We start from the raw sequence: 14,442 nt of genomic DNA on the forward strand, positions 1-14,442 counted from the left end.
GGCCCGGGCTGGATTTGAACCCGCCACCTTAGGTGTATGTGGCTGGTGCCTTAGCCACTTGAGCCACAGGCGCCGAGCCATAATGAAAACTTTTATCTGAAATTCAAAATTGGGCATGCTGTATTTTTTTCTGGTAACCCTACACTAGGACTTCATGGGCTGTTCCAGGGCACTAGAGTGCCATTATTGAGGGTTGTAGGTTAGGCATTGCTCTGCAGCCAACCCCTGCAGAAGAATGAGGAAAGCCCTGTGTCTTGGCTGAGGTCTAGAATGCCTTGTTCCATCTACTTAGCATTTAAGGTCCCCCTTCCTCTGGCACCTTGTCTCTGAAACTTTTGCAGAATTTTTACCCTTTTCCCCTAGGGGGGAAAGGATTTCTCTTCTTTTAGTTTGCTCATCTGCAGTATAGGGATAAACTAGTACTCATCCCAAAGACTGTGGTAAGGAATCAGCAGGGTAAATATGGAATGAGCAGAGTCCCCTGCAAGGGGGAACCTCTAGGTTGGTGGTTGTAATTCTTTCTCCCCATGAAAAGAACATGAAGGTCACACTAGGTTGGCTACTAAGATGCTTGGGATTAAAATGAAGAAACTGCTTCACCTTAGAGCTACAGCAGTGAGCAGCTCTGGCCTTGGGCTCAGGTGGGCAAGGTGGGAGCTATGGTTCCGGACTTCGTCTGGATAGCCTGACTGGCCCCTCCATCAAGAAAGTGTAGAGGTCTAGATGTGGGCCAGGTACTTATTCCTCACTCCAGTCAGAGGGCCTGTTAGCCCCAGGAGGGGTGGTCTGACCCAGTAACCAGACACCCTCTTCCCAAGCAGGCAACATCTGTCTTCTTTCCTCCAGGGTCCTGGCCTTGAGGCTCTGGAAGCCTTTATTGTTTTATTTATTTATTTATAGTTTTGGCTGGGGCTGGGTTTGAACCCGCCACTTCTGGCATATGGAGCCCGTGCCCTACTCCTTTGAGCCACAGGAGCTGCCCTATTTTTTTTTTAGAGACAAGAGTCTAATTCTGTCATCCTCATTAGAGAGCTGTGGCGTCATAGCTCACAGCAACCTCCAGCTCCTGGGCTTAGGCGATTCTCTTGCCTCAGCCTCCTGAGTAGCTGGGACTATAGGCGCCCGCCACAATGCTCGGCTATTTTTTTTTGTTGCAGTTTGGCCAGGGACGGGTTCGTACCCGCCACCCTTGGTAAACGGGGCCAGTGCTCTACCCACTGAGCCACAGGTGCTGCCTATATTGTTATTTTTTAAAAGATAGCTTTTGGGGCCAGGCTGGTGGCTCATGCCTGTAATCCTAGCATTCTGGGAGGCTGAGGTGGGAAGATTGCTTGAGTTCCTGAGTTTGAGACCAATCTGAGCAAAAGCGAGACCTTGTCTTCACTAAAAATAGAAAAAACTGAGGCAAGAGGATCACTTGAGCCCAATAGTTGGAGGTTGCTGTGAGCTATGATGCTATGACACTCTACTCAGGGTGACAGCTTGAGACTATCTCAAAAAAAAAAAAAAGACAGCTTTTTCCTTGGAAGCTTTAGTGAAGATGACATGAGACAAAATACATCAAGGGACTGGCACATGGTAGGTGCTGGAAGCATCATGCCCTATAGCTACCAGGGACCTGGGTTGCCGAGGCCTTCACCTGCAACAGAGCAGTAATTGGGATTCTGAGGTCCTGGTCACCTGTCTTTATAGCTACCCAGTCCTCACCCTCAGGCAAATATACTGGATGAGAACCATTTGAAGTGAAAATATGAACATTATTTAATAACTGATCTTCTGTAATAAACCATTTGAAAATATTTTACAAGGAATCACACACACAATATTTTACAAAGTTTCTTGACTTTTTTGTCACTGTTGTTTTTCCGACTTCTGTACAAAATAGAACAACAACCAAAAAAAGGTCAGAGAAAAGGAAATGGCCCCCCAGTCCACAGTGAGGGAGCAGCCAGGTCAGGTGAGTGATGGGAAGAATAAGACCCAGCTGGGGGATGGACAACTACCTGATGGGGATTGTTTTGTCTGTTTTTCTGTTTTTTAAACTTAAAATATATATTTTTCTGTATTTTTTTTAAAGTTTTATATTCTCCATTGAGCACCTGACTACACTACAGTTACACACATGCCCCTGCAGGACACAACTGGAATCCAGGCTGGGTGCACATCATGGACACCCACCCTGTCACCAGCAGTGGGCATGGACCATACACACACACTGAGAAAGCAACAAGCAACATGACATTAATTAACGGAGCCATTAATTAATGCATCACCCTCCCCCCTCCTCCCAGTCCATCTGAGCCCCATGGCTACATCCCCTTGCCCTCAGTTCCCCCACTGGCCCCCAAACTGGGATGCCTTTAGGGGAAATGACCAGAATGAATGATATGAAGAGCTGTGCCCAGGCCCCACCTCTGTATGTGCACAGGGTGTGTGTTCAGCAGGGGAGGGGCAGTTTGGCCTCCTGGGGGCAGGGAGTATGTGTGGATATGGGAAAGAGAGAGGGAGTAGGCACAGGCCTAAGTGTGTAAGGGCCAGATTGGGGGTGGAAAGGCCCAGCCAGGAGAGACTACCTAAGTCACCCCTGCTAAGGCAAAGAGCAATGTCTGATGAGAGTTCATCTGCTGAGGGGTGCAGGCAGTGGCATGTGGTCCCACTAGGGTCCCAACATTAATGAGAAATGGTTATAATGAGCACCTGGAGAGGTGAGGGGCACTTGGGGGACCCTAGTAGCTAGGGATGGGACAGAGAGTTCTTCACTCCCTGCCCCAGCATTTGGCACACTATTTGACATTCAGCTTTAGAGATGGGAGGACCAACTGGGCTGCAGCTCAGATCAGAGGCAGATGAGCAGGAGATGGAGTGTGCCGGTGCCAACCTTCCACCAACCCCTTGCCCTGTATAAGGCTTTGTGTGCCCACACCCTTACCCTACCCCATGGTGTGTGTATATGTCTGTGTGTGTGTGTGTGCACAGGTGCATGCCTTCTGGGGTATGTCTGAGTCTAGTTTCTGACTTCAGAATTCCAGGTGTGTATGGAGTTGTATCTAAAACCTGCAGGGCATGGGGGTACAAAGCTTAGGCCTGAAAAGGGCAGGAGCCCATTCTGGGCTTCCCCAGACCTCTTTCCTGCTAAGATTTAAGCTGCAATGCACAGGCCTCAAACTGCCCATCTCACCTTCTTCCACTCTCACAGAAACCAGGTTTGGGTAGGACAGAAGGGCCAGGTTAGAGTAGTTCAACTGAGGCAGGTTCCCCACACATAGGGAGCCTCCATGCAGGGTGGGCAGCAGAGATCTGGTTTGGCACCAGTACATGGGGCCTCCCTGTCTTATCCTACTGGGTGAGCCCAGCGGGAATGAATGGTCTGGGGACACCTGAACAGTTTAGTGATGAAACGAGGCTTAAGTGCCAAAGACCTGTCGCATCCTCCTTTGGGACTACTCCACCCCAAGGGCGCAGACTCTCAGGGACTGGTGAGCTCAGGTCCTTCAGTGAGGGAGGGACGAGGCTCTAAGGTAGAAAGTGCAGGGCGGGAGGGTAGGAGAGAGACGAGGAGGCCAGGTGGAGGTGGGGCAGAGCAGCGCTCAGAAGCGGCGAGAGGCATGAGTGTGGACTTGAGGCTGTGGCCTGGGCGGTAGGCCTAGGAGGAGCAGCAGCTGCAGGGAGACCAGAACACTCAGCGACGGCGGGAAGGAGGCTCCGCGGCCACAGTCTGAGGTATCTTCCTGCGGGGAAAGACAGGAAACTGTTCGGCCTGGGAGGGCGCAAGGCCATAGGATGTTCAAATTCGCCGCCCCGCCCCTCACCGTTGCGTTGTAGTCGAAGCAGATGTGCGGGCCTCTCCGGTATCGCGGTCTCTGCACCAGCTCACACTGCTCCGGGCCGTCCGCTGGGCATGGGTGGGGAGTCAAGGAGATGGCAGTACCGAGAGGGCGCACGGGGCAAGAGGGGGTGCGGGCGGCGGGGAGGGCGGGGACAGGATACAGTGTGTCTCTGTCTGCAGCAGCCGGCCAGCCTCACACTGGCTGCACAGCGGCTTCTCAGCCACCACGAACAGAAGGTTGGTGTTGGTCAGTCTCTGCGCGTGGAACAGCCTGAATGGAGGCAGCAGACAGCCTGGGCGTTGGGTGGCGCCCCACCACTTCCTGCGGCCCCGCCCTTCCCGAGGGTCTGGCTTCCCCAAAGGGCAGCCGACCGCAAGCACCTGGAGCAGTTTCCACAGTCGATAATGGCGTTGTAGGAGGCGTTGACCGAGCCAAAGTAGTACTGGGTCTGTTTCATGACACAGCTGCTCTCGCGCGTCTCCGGGCTCCCTTCGGCCTCTGCTGGGTCTGCGACAGACCAGAAAACCTCAGCTCCGCCTACGGGACACGCTCCCGGTTCTGGCAGACCCGCCCTTCCGGTGCAGTCTTTGCTCCCCAGTTGGGGACAGGGATTTTTATTTTATTTATTTATTTATTTTTGAGACAGAGCCTCAAGCTGTCATCCTGGGTAGAGTACCGTGACATCACAGCTCACAGCAACCTCCAACTCCTGGGCTCAAGCGAGTCTCCTGCCTCAGCCTCCCAAGTAGCTGGGACCACAGGCGCCCGCCACAACGCCTGGCTATTTTTTGGTTGCAGCCGTCATTGTTGTTTGGCCAGCCGGGCTGGATTCAAACCTGCCACCTTAGGTGTATGGGGCTGGCGCCTTAGCCACTTGAGCCACAGGCACCAAGCCGGGGACAGGAATTTGGGTTGGGGCCTCCAAAGACCTACTTACCGGCTTGGAACCAGCTGTGGTAGATAAGACCATAGAGAAGCTGCTGGAATAAGGACCTGTAGGGCATGGGGCAGCGAATGGAGGTGGTCAGAAGAGGCCAATGCCCTTACTTCTCTTTTGAAGTCTCCTGGCCAGGGAGTACCTTCTCTACCCACATCCCCCTGCAGGACTCACCAGGCTGCAGCAGAGGTCCACCAGGCCAGGTTAAGGAAGTCTGCAATGGTGGGCTACAGGGGAGAGGGGGCACGGCTGCCACTGCTGCCCCTTGCCCCAGGTCACCCCCAGCTCTATCAAATGTCAGAGGTGGGAGGGTCATCTGTGGGCAGGTCTTCCAGTCCCTCCATCTGCAGGCCATTCCTGGGGACTCACCACAAAGACACCCCGGGGTGCAGCACCCAGGTTGCCAGGGGGCTGAGGGGCACACACTGCCTGATAGTCATAGGATTCCTTGCGACTGTAGAAGGAGTTATTGTAGAGTGCCAGCATCAGGTTGGCATCCACCTCACTGAAGAACCTGCCCACCTGAGGTTTTTGGGAGGGAGCCATGGTCACAGGACTGGTAGTGCCATGCCCCCAGAAAGCTTAAATCCATCCCACTCCTTTCTGACCCTCACCTGGTCCCACTGTTGGTTCTGGTTTGACAGCACCAGGAATCCCCCATCATCAATGAGGACACAGAGTAGGTCCTGAGAGGTAGGTAAGGGGGAGGAAAATGGAGAGGGGCTCAGATCTAGAGCTGACAGGCTCTACTCCAGGCCCTGGCAGTCCAGTGGTTCAGGGTGAGGGGGGTGTTACTTTCCCCAGTCCCAGTAAGACTGTGAAGTCAGGGTGACATTGGAACTCAGGACAAGGGATGGGTTAGGAGTTGCAGTTGGGACTATGAAGTCTGGGAGTGGGGTAAGATAGGGGGTCCAGAGTAGGTTTAGAGCACACGCACCTCATTGTTAACCTCACAGTCCATTTCACAGTGGCTGCTGGGGCCGCACTGCTGGGCAGAGAATGAGGACTGTAAGCCTCCCACCAGTGTTCTCTTCCATCACCTTCTATACACCTGGGTCCCCAGGCCACCTGTAGCTGCCCTGGCCTCCCCATATCAGTGGTTCTTAACCTGTGGGTTGTGACCCCTTTGGACTTTATTAAAGGTTTGCAGCACTGTCATAGGTGCTGAAGCCACTCTGAGTGGGAAGCTTGGTAGGGGTCCCTGGGGACTCCAGAAAGGGCAATGCTGGGTTTACTGCCCCCTCCCCTGCTCAGATACCTTCTGAGGCTGGTCCTGGTGGGTACGGTTGCTGGCTAGCACCTTGAACTTTTCAGCCCAAGCCTCTAGGTCCAGCTTGACGCCCACCACTTTGGGAAAGAGCAAAGGACCATCAGTGCTATCTGCCCAGCTGCACCCTGCCCACTGTCTCTTTCCCCACCGCCATCCCAGGTATCTACCTGCTGGTCTCAGTGTGCGTCCACCTAGGCTGAGCTCCACAGCTGTGCTGACAAGGATGCCCACTGTGTCATTCTCCAGCTCCAGAGGTCTTAACAGTGCTGGCGGTGGGATGCGGCAGTTAGGAGCCATAGCTGGCAGCTACACTGACCCTGCCATGCTGGGCCCTATAAATCCAGGAGCCCAACCCAGGGCCAATACCATCTAAGTACCCAGCACCCAGCATAGTGTTTAGCATAGCCTGTCCCTCTCTTACATCTGGCCTGGTCTCAGACAGCTGTGTGATGGAGGGGCCTCAGAGAACAGAACACAGCCTGGCCTGAGCAGATAGAGAAACTGAGGCTTCCCACCTACTCCTGGGCACCCTGGGTAGACACTTACTATCCTGGTGTGGGGGCTTGAAGACATAACCATAGTTATCCAGGCTGCGGCGGTAGAAGCTGGCATTGAAGGGCTCAGGGTTCTCTGTCCAGTCCTCAGCTGCTCTGAAGTACCCAAGAGAGGCAGAGGCGGTGGTGGGTAAGGGGTAGTTGTGGGAAACCATGGTCTCAATAGGTATAAGGAAGCCTCTGTGCAGCAGCAGCAGGACAGATAGGGTCCCAGACAGGGGCAGGGTGTAGGTCACTTACTTGTTGGGGAAGACTCGGGTGATGCCACCATCTGTGGCAGCGAACACAGCCAGCAGGCTGTACCTGGGTGGGCAACAGGGAGATGGGGTCATAGGCCTGCCTTTTGGGTGGATGGACCAGGGTGCCGGGCCATCCCAGCCTCTTGTCCCCACAGGCTGGGTGGTACCTACGTGTTGAGATCCTGGTCCCGCCACACACGTTCCACTAGCTGCTGTGTGATGCCAGTGTCTAAGATCAGGTTGTGCAGAAGGAAGTTGTTGCCTGGAACAGGAGGCCAGGGACGGAGGGAGTGTTTTCCTGCAGCTCTCTGCCCACCCTTACCCCTATCCTTAAGGTTCCACCAGGAGCCTTGCCCATGACTTGGCCCAGAACCAGCCCTTGAGTTGGGCCTGCATATTTTTCACATCTTTCCCAGTCTCTGCTACCCCCATGCTGCTTGGGCATTGCCCAGATCCAACTGCCCTGCCAGGTACTCACACTGCTTGGAGTCTGGAGTCACTTTCTCCATAAGCTCAATGAAGTTTTTCAGGAACTCAGTGTTGTTGTCTGAGGCATTCAGGTCCTTGCAATACTCTCTGGGGGTAGGAGGGGCAAGAAGAGTGGGCTTGGGGGGCTGGAGAGGGCAGTGGAGTCAAGGCTTCCCAATAGCCCTGCTTGGCCATTTCTGAGAAGCCCAGGCCTCAGGAAGAGGCACATGTGTTGTTACAGGCTGTTTGGGACTGAGTTGTGACAGAGTTGACACAAGAGAATGAGGGCTTCCTTCACTCTGGCTGGTTTTCTCTCCTGGGCAGCCCTGTAGAGCCTCCCATCTCTCTTGTTGTGGCTTCCAGGAAATGTCTGGTGGTTAGCCCATCCACCTGTATGCCCTGCAGCACTTCGTGGGCATAAGGTAGGATCAGAGTACCAGCACTGGCTTGTCAGCTCAAGTCTAAGATCTCATTCTGCTTTTTTCTGACTGTATGCTTTAGGGCAACGTCACCCTAGCTCACTAAGACTCACTTTGTTCACCATCCCACAGAGGGCATTGGGAAGTCAATGGGAACATGTGGGAATGCTGGAATGTTTCCTCCCCCATGAGGTGGGCAGGCCAAATCCTTCATCTCCTCAAGACCCTCACTAGGTTCATAAAACACGGGGCCTGTGGGGGCCTGCTTGGGGCTTTGTTCCCTACCCAGGGAGTATTGGTGAGCAGGCCCTCTTCCTTGACAGATTGAGCCACCTCTGTTGCCTGATTCCTTACTCATACACCTCTGCCACCAGGGACCCCCTAGTTGTCCCATATGGCAGTTACTGTGGAAATTTAAAAATGTGCCACTTTCAGGTCAGCACCCATAGCTCAGTGGCTAGGGTGCTGGGTTCAAATTCAGCCTGGGCCTTCTAAACAATGACAACTACAACAAAAAATAACCAGGCACTGTGGTGGGTGCCTATAGTCACAGCTACTTGGGAGGCAGAGGCAAGAGAATAGCTTAAGCCCAGGAGTTTGAGGTTGCTGTGAACTGTCATGCCACAGCACTCTACCAAGGGTGACATAATAACACACACACACACACACACAGGCACTTTCCCAGGCCATAACTAGGGCCCATAGCTTGGTGAAAGGCACCTGGGACTGGGTCTTAGCCCTTACACACTTTGTGGTTCCTAAGATCTTTGTGCAGTGTACAACCTGTGCCTCTGTGCCTGAAGGCCCATCCAACATACCCAGAGTGACACCCATACCGCTGTGCTTGAGATACACCAGGTCACTTGTGGCATCTCCTGTATATACAATATGCACATTCACATCTATGAGGTACTTAGAATGAATAGCTCACTCTACACACATTTATGGAGCTCTTCCAAGCCAAAGATACAAAAGTGACAAAAACAAACAAGATCCTTGCCCGCAGAGATCTTCCTCAGGGTCACACGGGCTATGCAGGCCTTTTGCACCTTCCCATAGTCACGAGTGCATAGAGCCCTCCCCATGTTTTACACTCGGACTCTTACATACATACACAATGACTCACACATATAAACATCTACAAAGAGAGTCACAGAGAAATTTGTGGGTGCATGCACACACGTGCATACACGCAGAGGTTAGGAGTACACAGAGCCCCCATGTGGTACCTGAGAGTGCCCATTGTTTTCTCGTCAGCTGCACCCATTTACCTGCCCTCATTCAGAGCCCAGATTACAGGAAGGGGCTTTAGCATTCAGGGCCTGTGGCCTCCTCAGATGTGGGCCAAAGGCAGAGGGTGTGTGCACGTTGAGCGTGTATATTGAATGTACCCTCCAGGGATGGTCCAGACCTGGACCTACTCTGGGCTCTAACCCCTCACTTGCCAAAGCAGCTGCTCAAAGCCCCTGCATTCCCCTTTCCCCCTCTCCCCACTGAGCCACCATACCTGGATTAAGCACTGCAGACAGGGGCTTTGGTTGGCTTAGTCCTCAGACCCACACAAACATTGACTGACACAGGACAACAATAGGGTACAGGGTCAAGGGAAAGGAAGGACACCACAAACCAGAGCAGCAGCTGCCCAGCCGGGGCATGCTGCAGACAGCCAGCCCAGGTTGGAAAGGGCTCCTTCCTGGTTGCCTGGGAAGGCAGGGAAGGTCAGCAGAGAGTCCAGAGCCCTCCCACCCGAGGCCTGGTGGGAGCTGGAACTGTGGGACCACTGGCCACTGCTGCTTGGTGCAGCTACATGGCCTGGGTATGCACACAGCCATGCATACCGGACTATGTACAAGGAGCTGGGGGCAACACTGCACAGGACACAGACACACAGAGCTCCAGGCAGCGGTGCAGGAGGCAGGGCTGGGGCAGGTGGGGTTGGGGAGGACACCTCAGCAAGGCCACACGCAAGCTACCTGGGAGCAATGAAAACATGTCCTTCAGACTCAAAGCTGCTGGGGAGCAGGAACTCAAAATCTGCAACAGAAATGGGGGGTTATCTGGCAGGGGCTGGGGAGGCGGGAGGCCAGGGGGTTTAGAGCTGTGGGGCTGGAGGGACAGGGGAGAGGATGGCTTGAGGGAGGGGGAGACACCAGCAAAGAGGGAACCCGCCACTTCCACGTTCAGGTTCGAGCCAGAGAGAAGGGATGGGCTGGGAAGGGTGGAGGGCCTGTGGAGACTATAGCATCGCAGGAGGAGGGCAGTTATAGCCAATATGTTGCCCGGGCCTGGTCCTGTGTCGGCAGTGAGTCCCATGGCGTGGCTGTATATGCTTCCATACGGCTGTATAGCACATATACACAGACACACACACACACATATATATACACACACTGCTATATATATGCATGGTCTAGGGGAGGCGCCAGTCTCACTCTTATCACATCCGTAATGGAAAAAACCACATGCTGAGCTTCCTTCGCCTCCAAAGAGACTTTGAGGAAGGGAATTGGCTTTTAGCTGTGGATTTTTAATCTTTCTTTGCCACAGCTGTTTGCGTTTTGGTAGATCTTGCTTTTGTTCTGTGTCAGGCATCAACATGGCCAAACCGAAGGAGTTTCTCATGGGCACAGACAGTCCAACCAGAGACGGGTAGGGGCAGCTGGCGGTGGACTGCAGTGCATTGTGGAGGTTTGGTGGTCCACCCAGCACAAGAGGCTGGGTGAAGTGAGACCCTCAAAGTGCCTGAGACTGTTCTTATAGTGTGGAAAGAGATTCTGAAGACAGGGGTGCTGCTAGCACCTACACACTTGCTTCCCTGGGCTGGGGGCATAAGGGGTAGTGGGGGAAGAAGGGCTGGGCTTCCAACCTTCCTAAGGCCTGTTTGGACTCATGGCAGCCAGGAAGGAATGCTGAGGGCTCCAGGGGGGAGTGGGGGGGTTGTTGAGGGGTCCACCAGTTGAGTCTGTGCCCTGAACTTATGAGCTGTGCCTGCATGTATGTGAGCAAGTATGCATCCATGTGTGTCAGCATTTGTGCATGAGCATGTATGTGTGTTTGAGCATGGATGCATGAGTGTGCATGTGTGTGAGCATGAATGCATGAGTGTATGTGTGAACATGGGTGAGTATGTGTTAGCATGGATGCATAAGTGGGTATGTATGTGTAGGAGCATGGATGCATAAGTTTGTATATGTGTATATCAGCATGGATGAGCATGCATGCATGAGTGTTTGCATGAGCCTGTATCTGAGTGCCTTTGTGTGGTTTTGTGAGTGAACCTAAGGATATGGCTGCCGGGGCTCCTGTGTGGCCTCTCCCTGCCCAGCTAGACTGCTCCTGGGAGGTGAGCCTCTGCTATTGTCCCGTCTCACTCTGGGAGTTCCTATCTTCCTATCCTGTCTTCACCCAGGTCCTAATCTCTCTATTGTCCCCTGGGCTTTATTTGTGTGGAAGATGGATTTTCTGTTCCCAAATACTCCCACAATGCACTGCACGATTCCAGGCAGGGGGACTTGGGGTGCTTGGAGGGGCTGGGTAGTCACTGGTTGGACTGTTCCTTTCTGATAGGACTGTGAGGCAGGGTTTGGACACAAGCCAATGGGGAGGAGGGAAGGAAAAGGAGAAGGAAAAAGAAAAGGAGGAGGAAGGAGCAGGGAGGGAGACTATGCTATGTTTGCCTTTATTACCAGGGCCCTGCATTTCTGGGGTCACTGGGGGGATGTGAGGGAGTGGGAAGAAAAAGACAACTCAAGCCAGTGAGCATAGGGCATGACCCCTCGCCCCAGGCCAGTGGAGGTGGCTCTATCCCCTTTGCTGGACTAGGCTAGACGGGGCCCCTAGAGCTTCTTGGGAGTCTAGGTCATGGGGACATTCCCTCACGGCTCTATATACCCCATCTACCCAACTATTTTGAGAGAGATGGCTGTCTGTGCAGAGACTTTGTGTGCTGTCCTCTCATTCCTTGCTTCTTTGCCAGGGCTCGAGGGTTCACTGCCCACCTTTCTGGAAGTCTCTCTGGCTTAAGCACCTCAGAGTGTCAGAACTTTTTTCTTCAGACCCAGTATAATTTCCTCCAAGTTCCAATGCTGGCACTTGGGATCTAGACATATCCCATTCCATCACTGGCCAAGGCCACAATCCCCAGTCTGCTTTTATTTCTACAGGGGAACGCCTTTCCCACACCTGCCCACCCACCTCAGGGCAGGGCTGGGCCAATGGGCCTTAGAAAAGCATTTGGGAACAGCAGGAGGTGGAGGTGGAGTGATGGTGGTAGTGATGGCAGAACATAGGTACTTTAGCACCTAGGCCAGGACCCGGGATGGTCAGGCCAGCCTTGCTCTTCCAGTGGTGTGAGGCTTCCAAGCCTTTCTGTCTCCCTTTTTGGAGAGCTGCCAGCTTCTGGAGCCACTGTCAGAGATCAGAGGAAAACTTGTGGGCTGTGCCTTTGTCACAGCCACACATGAGCCCCTGTAAAGGCTGATCTCCCCTTTGCATTTCAGGCTCCCTGCCCTGCTAGGTGGGAGGAGGTAGAGGTCCAGCCCTGTCTCTACTGTTGAGTTGTCTTCAAGGCACAGAGAAGGTGGGAGGAAGCAGGAGCCTTCCTAGAAGGAGTGAGGAGTCCAAGGAAAAGGCCTGAGCCTCAGATCACGCCGGAGAGCACCCTGCAGGCAGGTCCAGGGGCAAGGGATACTGGCTCTAATAGAGGTTTAGGGATCATAGGAAAGGCAAGAACCTGAGGAGCTTGAGGGATGCTAGGAGGGGAGCCCTGTAGAGCAGGGGTTTGGCTGTTCCTGGGCAGGAAGGGGGGCAAGCAGGGGCGTGAGGGCAGATGGGGTGGGGAGAGGAGGGTGCACTGGTTCTGGATATACTTGCCCTTCAGTTTGCTGATTGGCACTGGGACAGTCCACCAAGAGAGAAAGCGAGGAAAACAAAAACAACACAAACACAAAAACAAACGAAAAGGGGGAGGGGAAGGGGAGGGGCACAAACAATATTTTATTCAATGGCTGTTTGAATGAAAATATTGTGTCTCATCATCATACCAAAAGGAAACTTCTTGCAAAAAACGACATGAAAGAGAAAGAGAGAGCAAGAAAACTCAAAGGAGATGAGCCCCAGTTGGCCAGGCAGGTGGGGGGCACCCGGTGGGGCCGGAGCCCCAGCCTCCCTCCCACTGACCTTGGGTGCTGTGGGCAGGCAGGGCCACAGGCTCTGAAGACCCAGGCCCCCCTGGAGAGGCCCATGGTGAGTAGGGCATGCAGGGGAGAGCCACAGGCAGAGGATTGGGAGAGGGAGGGAAGGAAGAAGGGAGGGAAAGAGGGAGAAAGGAGGGTGCAGGGGTGAAGAAGAGAAAAAGGAGGGGAGAGATGAGAGGGCCAAGGAACAGGCCAGAGAGAGTAAGGAAGAAAGAGGAGGGTATGAGGCCCAGAGAGTAGAGACTAAAGGTAGGGGTGTTGAAGTGGAGGAGAAAGGGAGGGAAGGAGGGAGAGTGAGAGAGAGATGAAGAAAGAACCAGAAAGGAGAGGGAAAGGAGAGGGGAGATGGAGGTACAGGGGAGGAGAAAGCAGGAGAGAGGGGAAGAGGAGAGGGAGGACAGAGAGGTTAGAGGAGCAAAGTGAGGGGACTGAATGGGACCTGAGTTAAGGGAACAGAAGAGGGGGTGGAAGGAGAAAGGAACCCTGTGGGGGTGGGGGGGAGAGAGAGAGACAGAGAGAGACAGAGAGAGAGAACTGAGCAGGGAAAAGGGTGAAGGAGATGAGGGGAGGGGGTGTCTTCCAAGAATGCAGCCCCCAGGGATGTGCTGGGCAGGCAGGCTAAGGAGGGAAGACACGAAGTAGGAGAAACCAAAAACAGAAACCTCAACGGAAACCATGAGAGAATGTTTTGGAACCAAATTTGAGAAAAGGCGAGCATGCAGATTTCCACAGACTTTTGAAGGCTAGTGCCTCAGCCTGTGGGCACCTGAGGGCTAGGCAGACTGGGTGGGAGGGGTGCCTTGCCGGCAAGCACAACTGGCTATGTTGCCTGGGGCTGGCCAGGGTGCAGGAAGAGGCAGGGGTGCAGGGCGCAGGCAGGGGCCGGGCCACTTACACTTGACCTGCAGGATCTGGTCGCTGAGGTTGGCTTGGAGGTAGAAGGTGCTATAGGGTGGGAGCACCAGCCCTAGGCTAGGGAGAGGAGGCGGAAGCACAGTCACTGCTGGGGAGATGGGGGCAACACAAGCATCCCCTCCCTATGGCCTCGGAAGAGAGATCCAAGCTGTGGCATCTCCTCCTCCCATCCCCAGGGACACTTCTTTAGCTGTGGGAGATGTATGGTCTAGGGGCTAGCCCTCTACTTCCCCAAACTTTCCTGGAGGCTACCAGACAACCAGCCCCAAAGCAAATTCCAACCCCACCCCCAGAAGCTCCCCACGACTCCACTGGCATGGTCAGCCTCTTCCATCTAATCAGCAGCAAACTCATATGGGATAGAACACTGTCACTGAGCTAGCTGCAGGGGTGTGTGCTGTGGTGGAGGGGGTCTAGTTCCCAGAAGTCAGGCCATGTAAGAGCCAGCCAAAAGCAGGGCTGGCACTCAGATGGTGAGAGACAGCTGTGGGCTGGTCTGGCATTTCAGAATGAACTGGCTGTGTGGGGCACACAGAGGACAACCTGTACTGACCCAGCCCAGGCTGTGATGCTAGTTAAGAGCAGGTGTGAATGTGCTGAGGATAATATCTTGGGGAC

The 14,442-nt window shown here is 53.9% G+C and overlaps 1 protein-coding gene across 2 annotated transcripts in view; it reads right to left on the reverse strand.

Annotated features, from left to right (window-relative positions):
• Nucleotides 1-1,736: 1,736 nt before the first annotated feature.
• Nucleotides 1,737-14,442, reverse strand: part of CACNA2D2 (calcium voltage-gated channel auxiliary subunit alpha2delta 2) — a 150,635-nt gene continuing 137,929 nt past the window's right edge. The window contains exons 22-39 of one of the 2 annotated variants that reach the window (XM_003800620.3): nt 13,805-13,881; nt 12,587-12,607; nt 9,688-9,748; nt 7,306-7,403; nt 6,999-7,089; nt 6,829-6,891; nt 6,581-6,684; nt 6,202-6,300; nt 6,023-6,111; nt 5,702-5,749; nt 5,379-5,450; nt 5,134-5,286; nt 4,939-4,991; nt 4,765-4,820; nt 4,208-4,334; nt 3,988-4,097; nt 3,810-3,892; nt 1,737-3,728 (exon numbers count right to left, since the gene is read on the reverse strand). In XM_003800620.3, coding sequence (XP_003800668.1) covers nt 3,588-3,728; nt 3,810-3,892; nt 3,988-4,097; nt 4,208-4,334; nt 4,765-4,820; nt 4,939-4,991; nt 5,134-5,286; nt 5,379-5,450; nt 5,702-5,749; nt 6,023-6,111; nt 6,202-6,300; nt 6,581-6,684; nt 6,829-6,891; nt 6,999-7,089; nt 7,306-7,403; nt 9,688-9,748; nt 12,587-12,607; nt 13,805-13,881 — 1,546 coding nt within the window. In that variant the 3' untranslated portion in view covers nt 1,737-3,587. The remainder of the gene's footprint in view (nt 3,729-3,809; nt 3,893-3,987; nt 4,098-4,207; nt 4,335-4,764; nt 4,821-4,938; nt 4,992-5,133; nt 5,287-5,378; nt 5,451-5,701; nt 5,750-6,022; nt 6,112-6,201; nt 6,301-6,580; nt 6,685-6,828; nt 6,892-6,998; nt 7,090-7,305; nt 7,404-9,687; nt 9,749-12,586; nt 12,608-13,804; nt 13,882-14,442) is intronic. The other variant, XM_003800621.3, reaches the window with a different exon arrangement.

Source organism: Otolemur garnettii, unplaced genomic scaffold, assembly GCF_000181295.1.
Source record: "Otolemur garnettii isolate 467f Iridium unplaced genomic scaffold, OtoGar3 scaffold00179, whole genome shotgun sequence".
In the NCBI taxonomy this organism is placed as follows: Eukaryota; Metazoa; Chordata; class Mammalia; order Primates; family Galagidae; genus Otolemur; species Otolemur garnettii.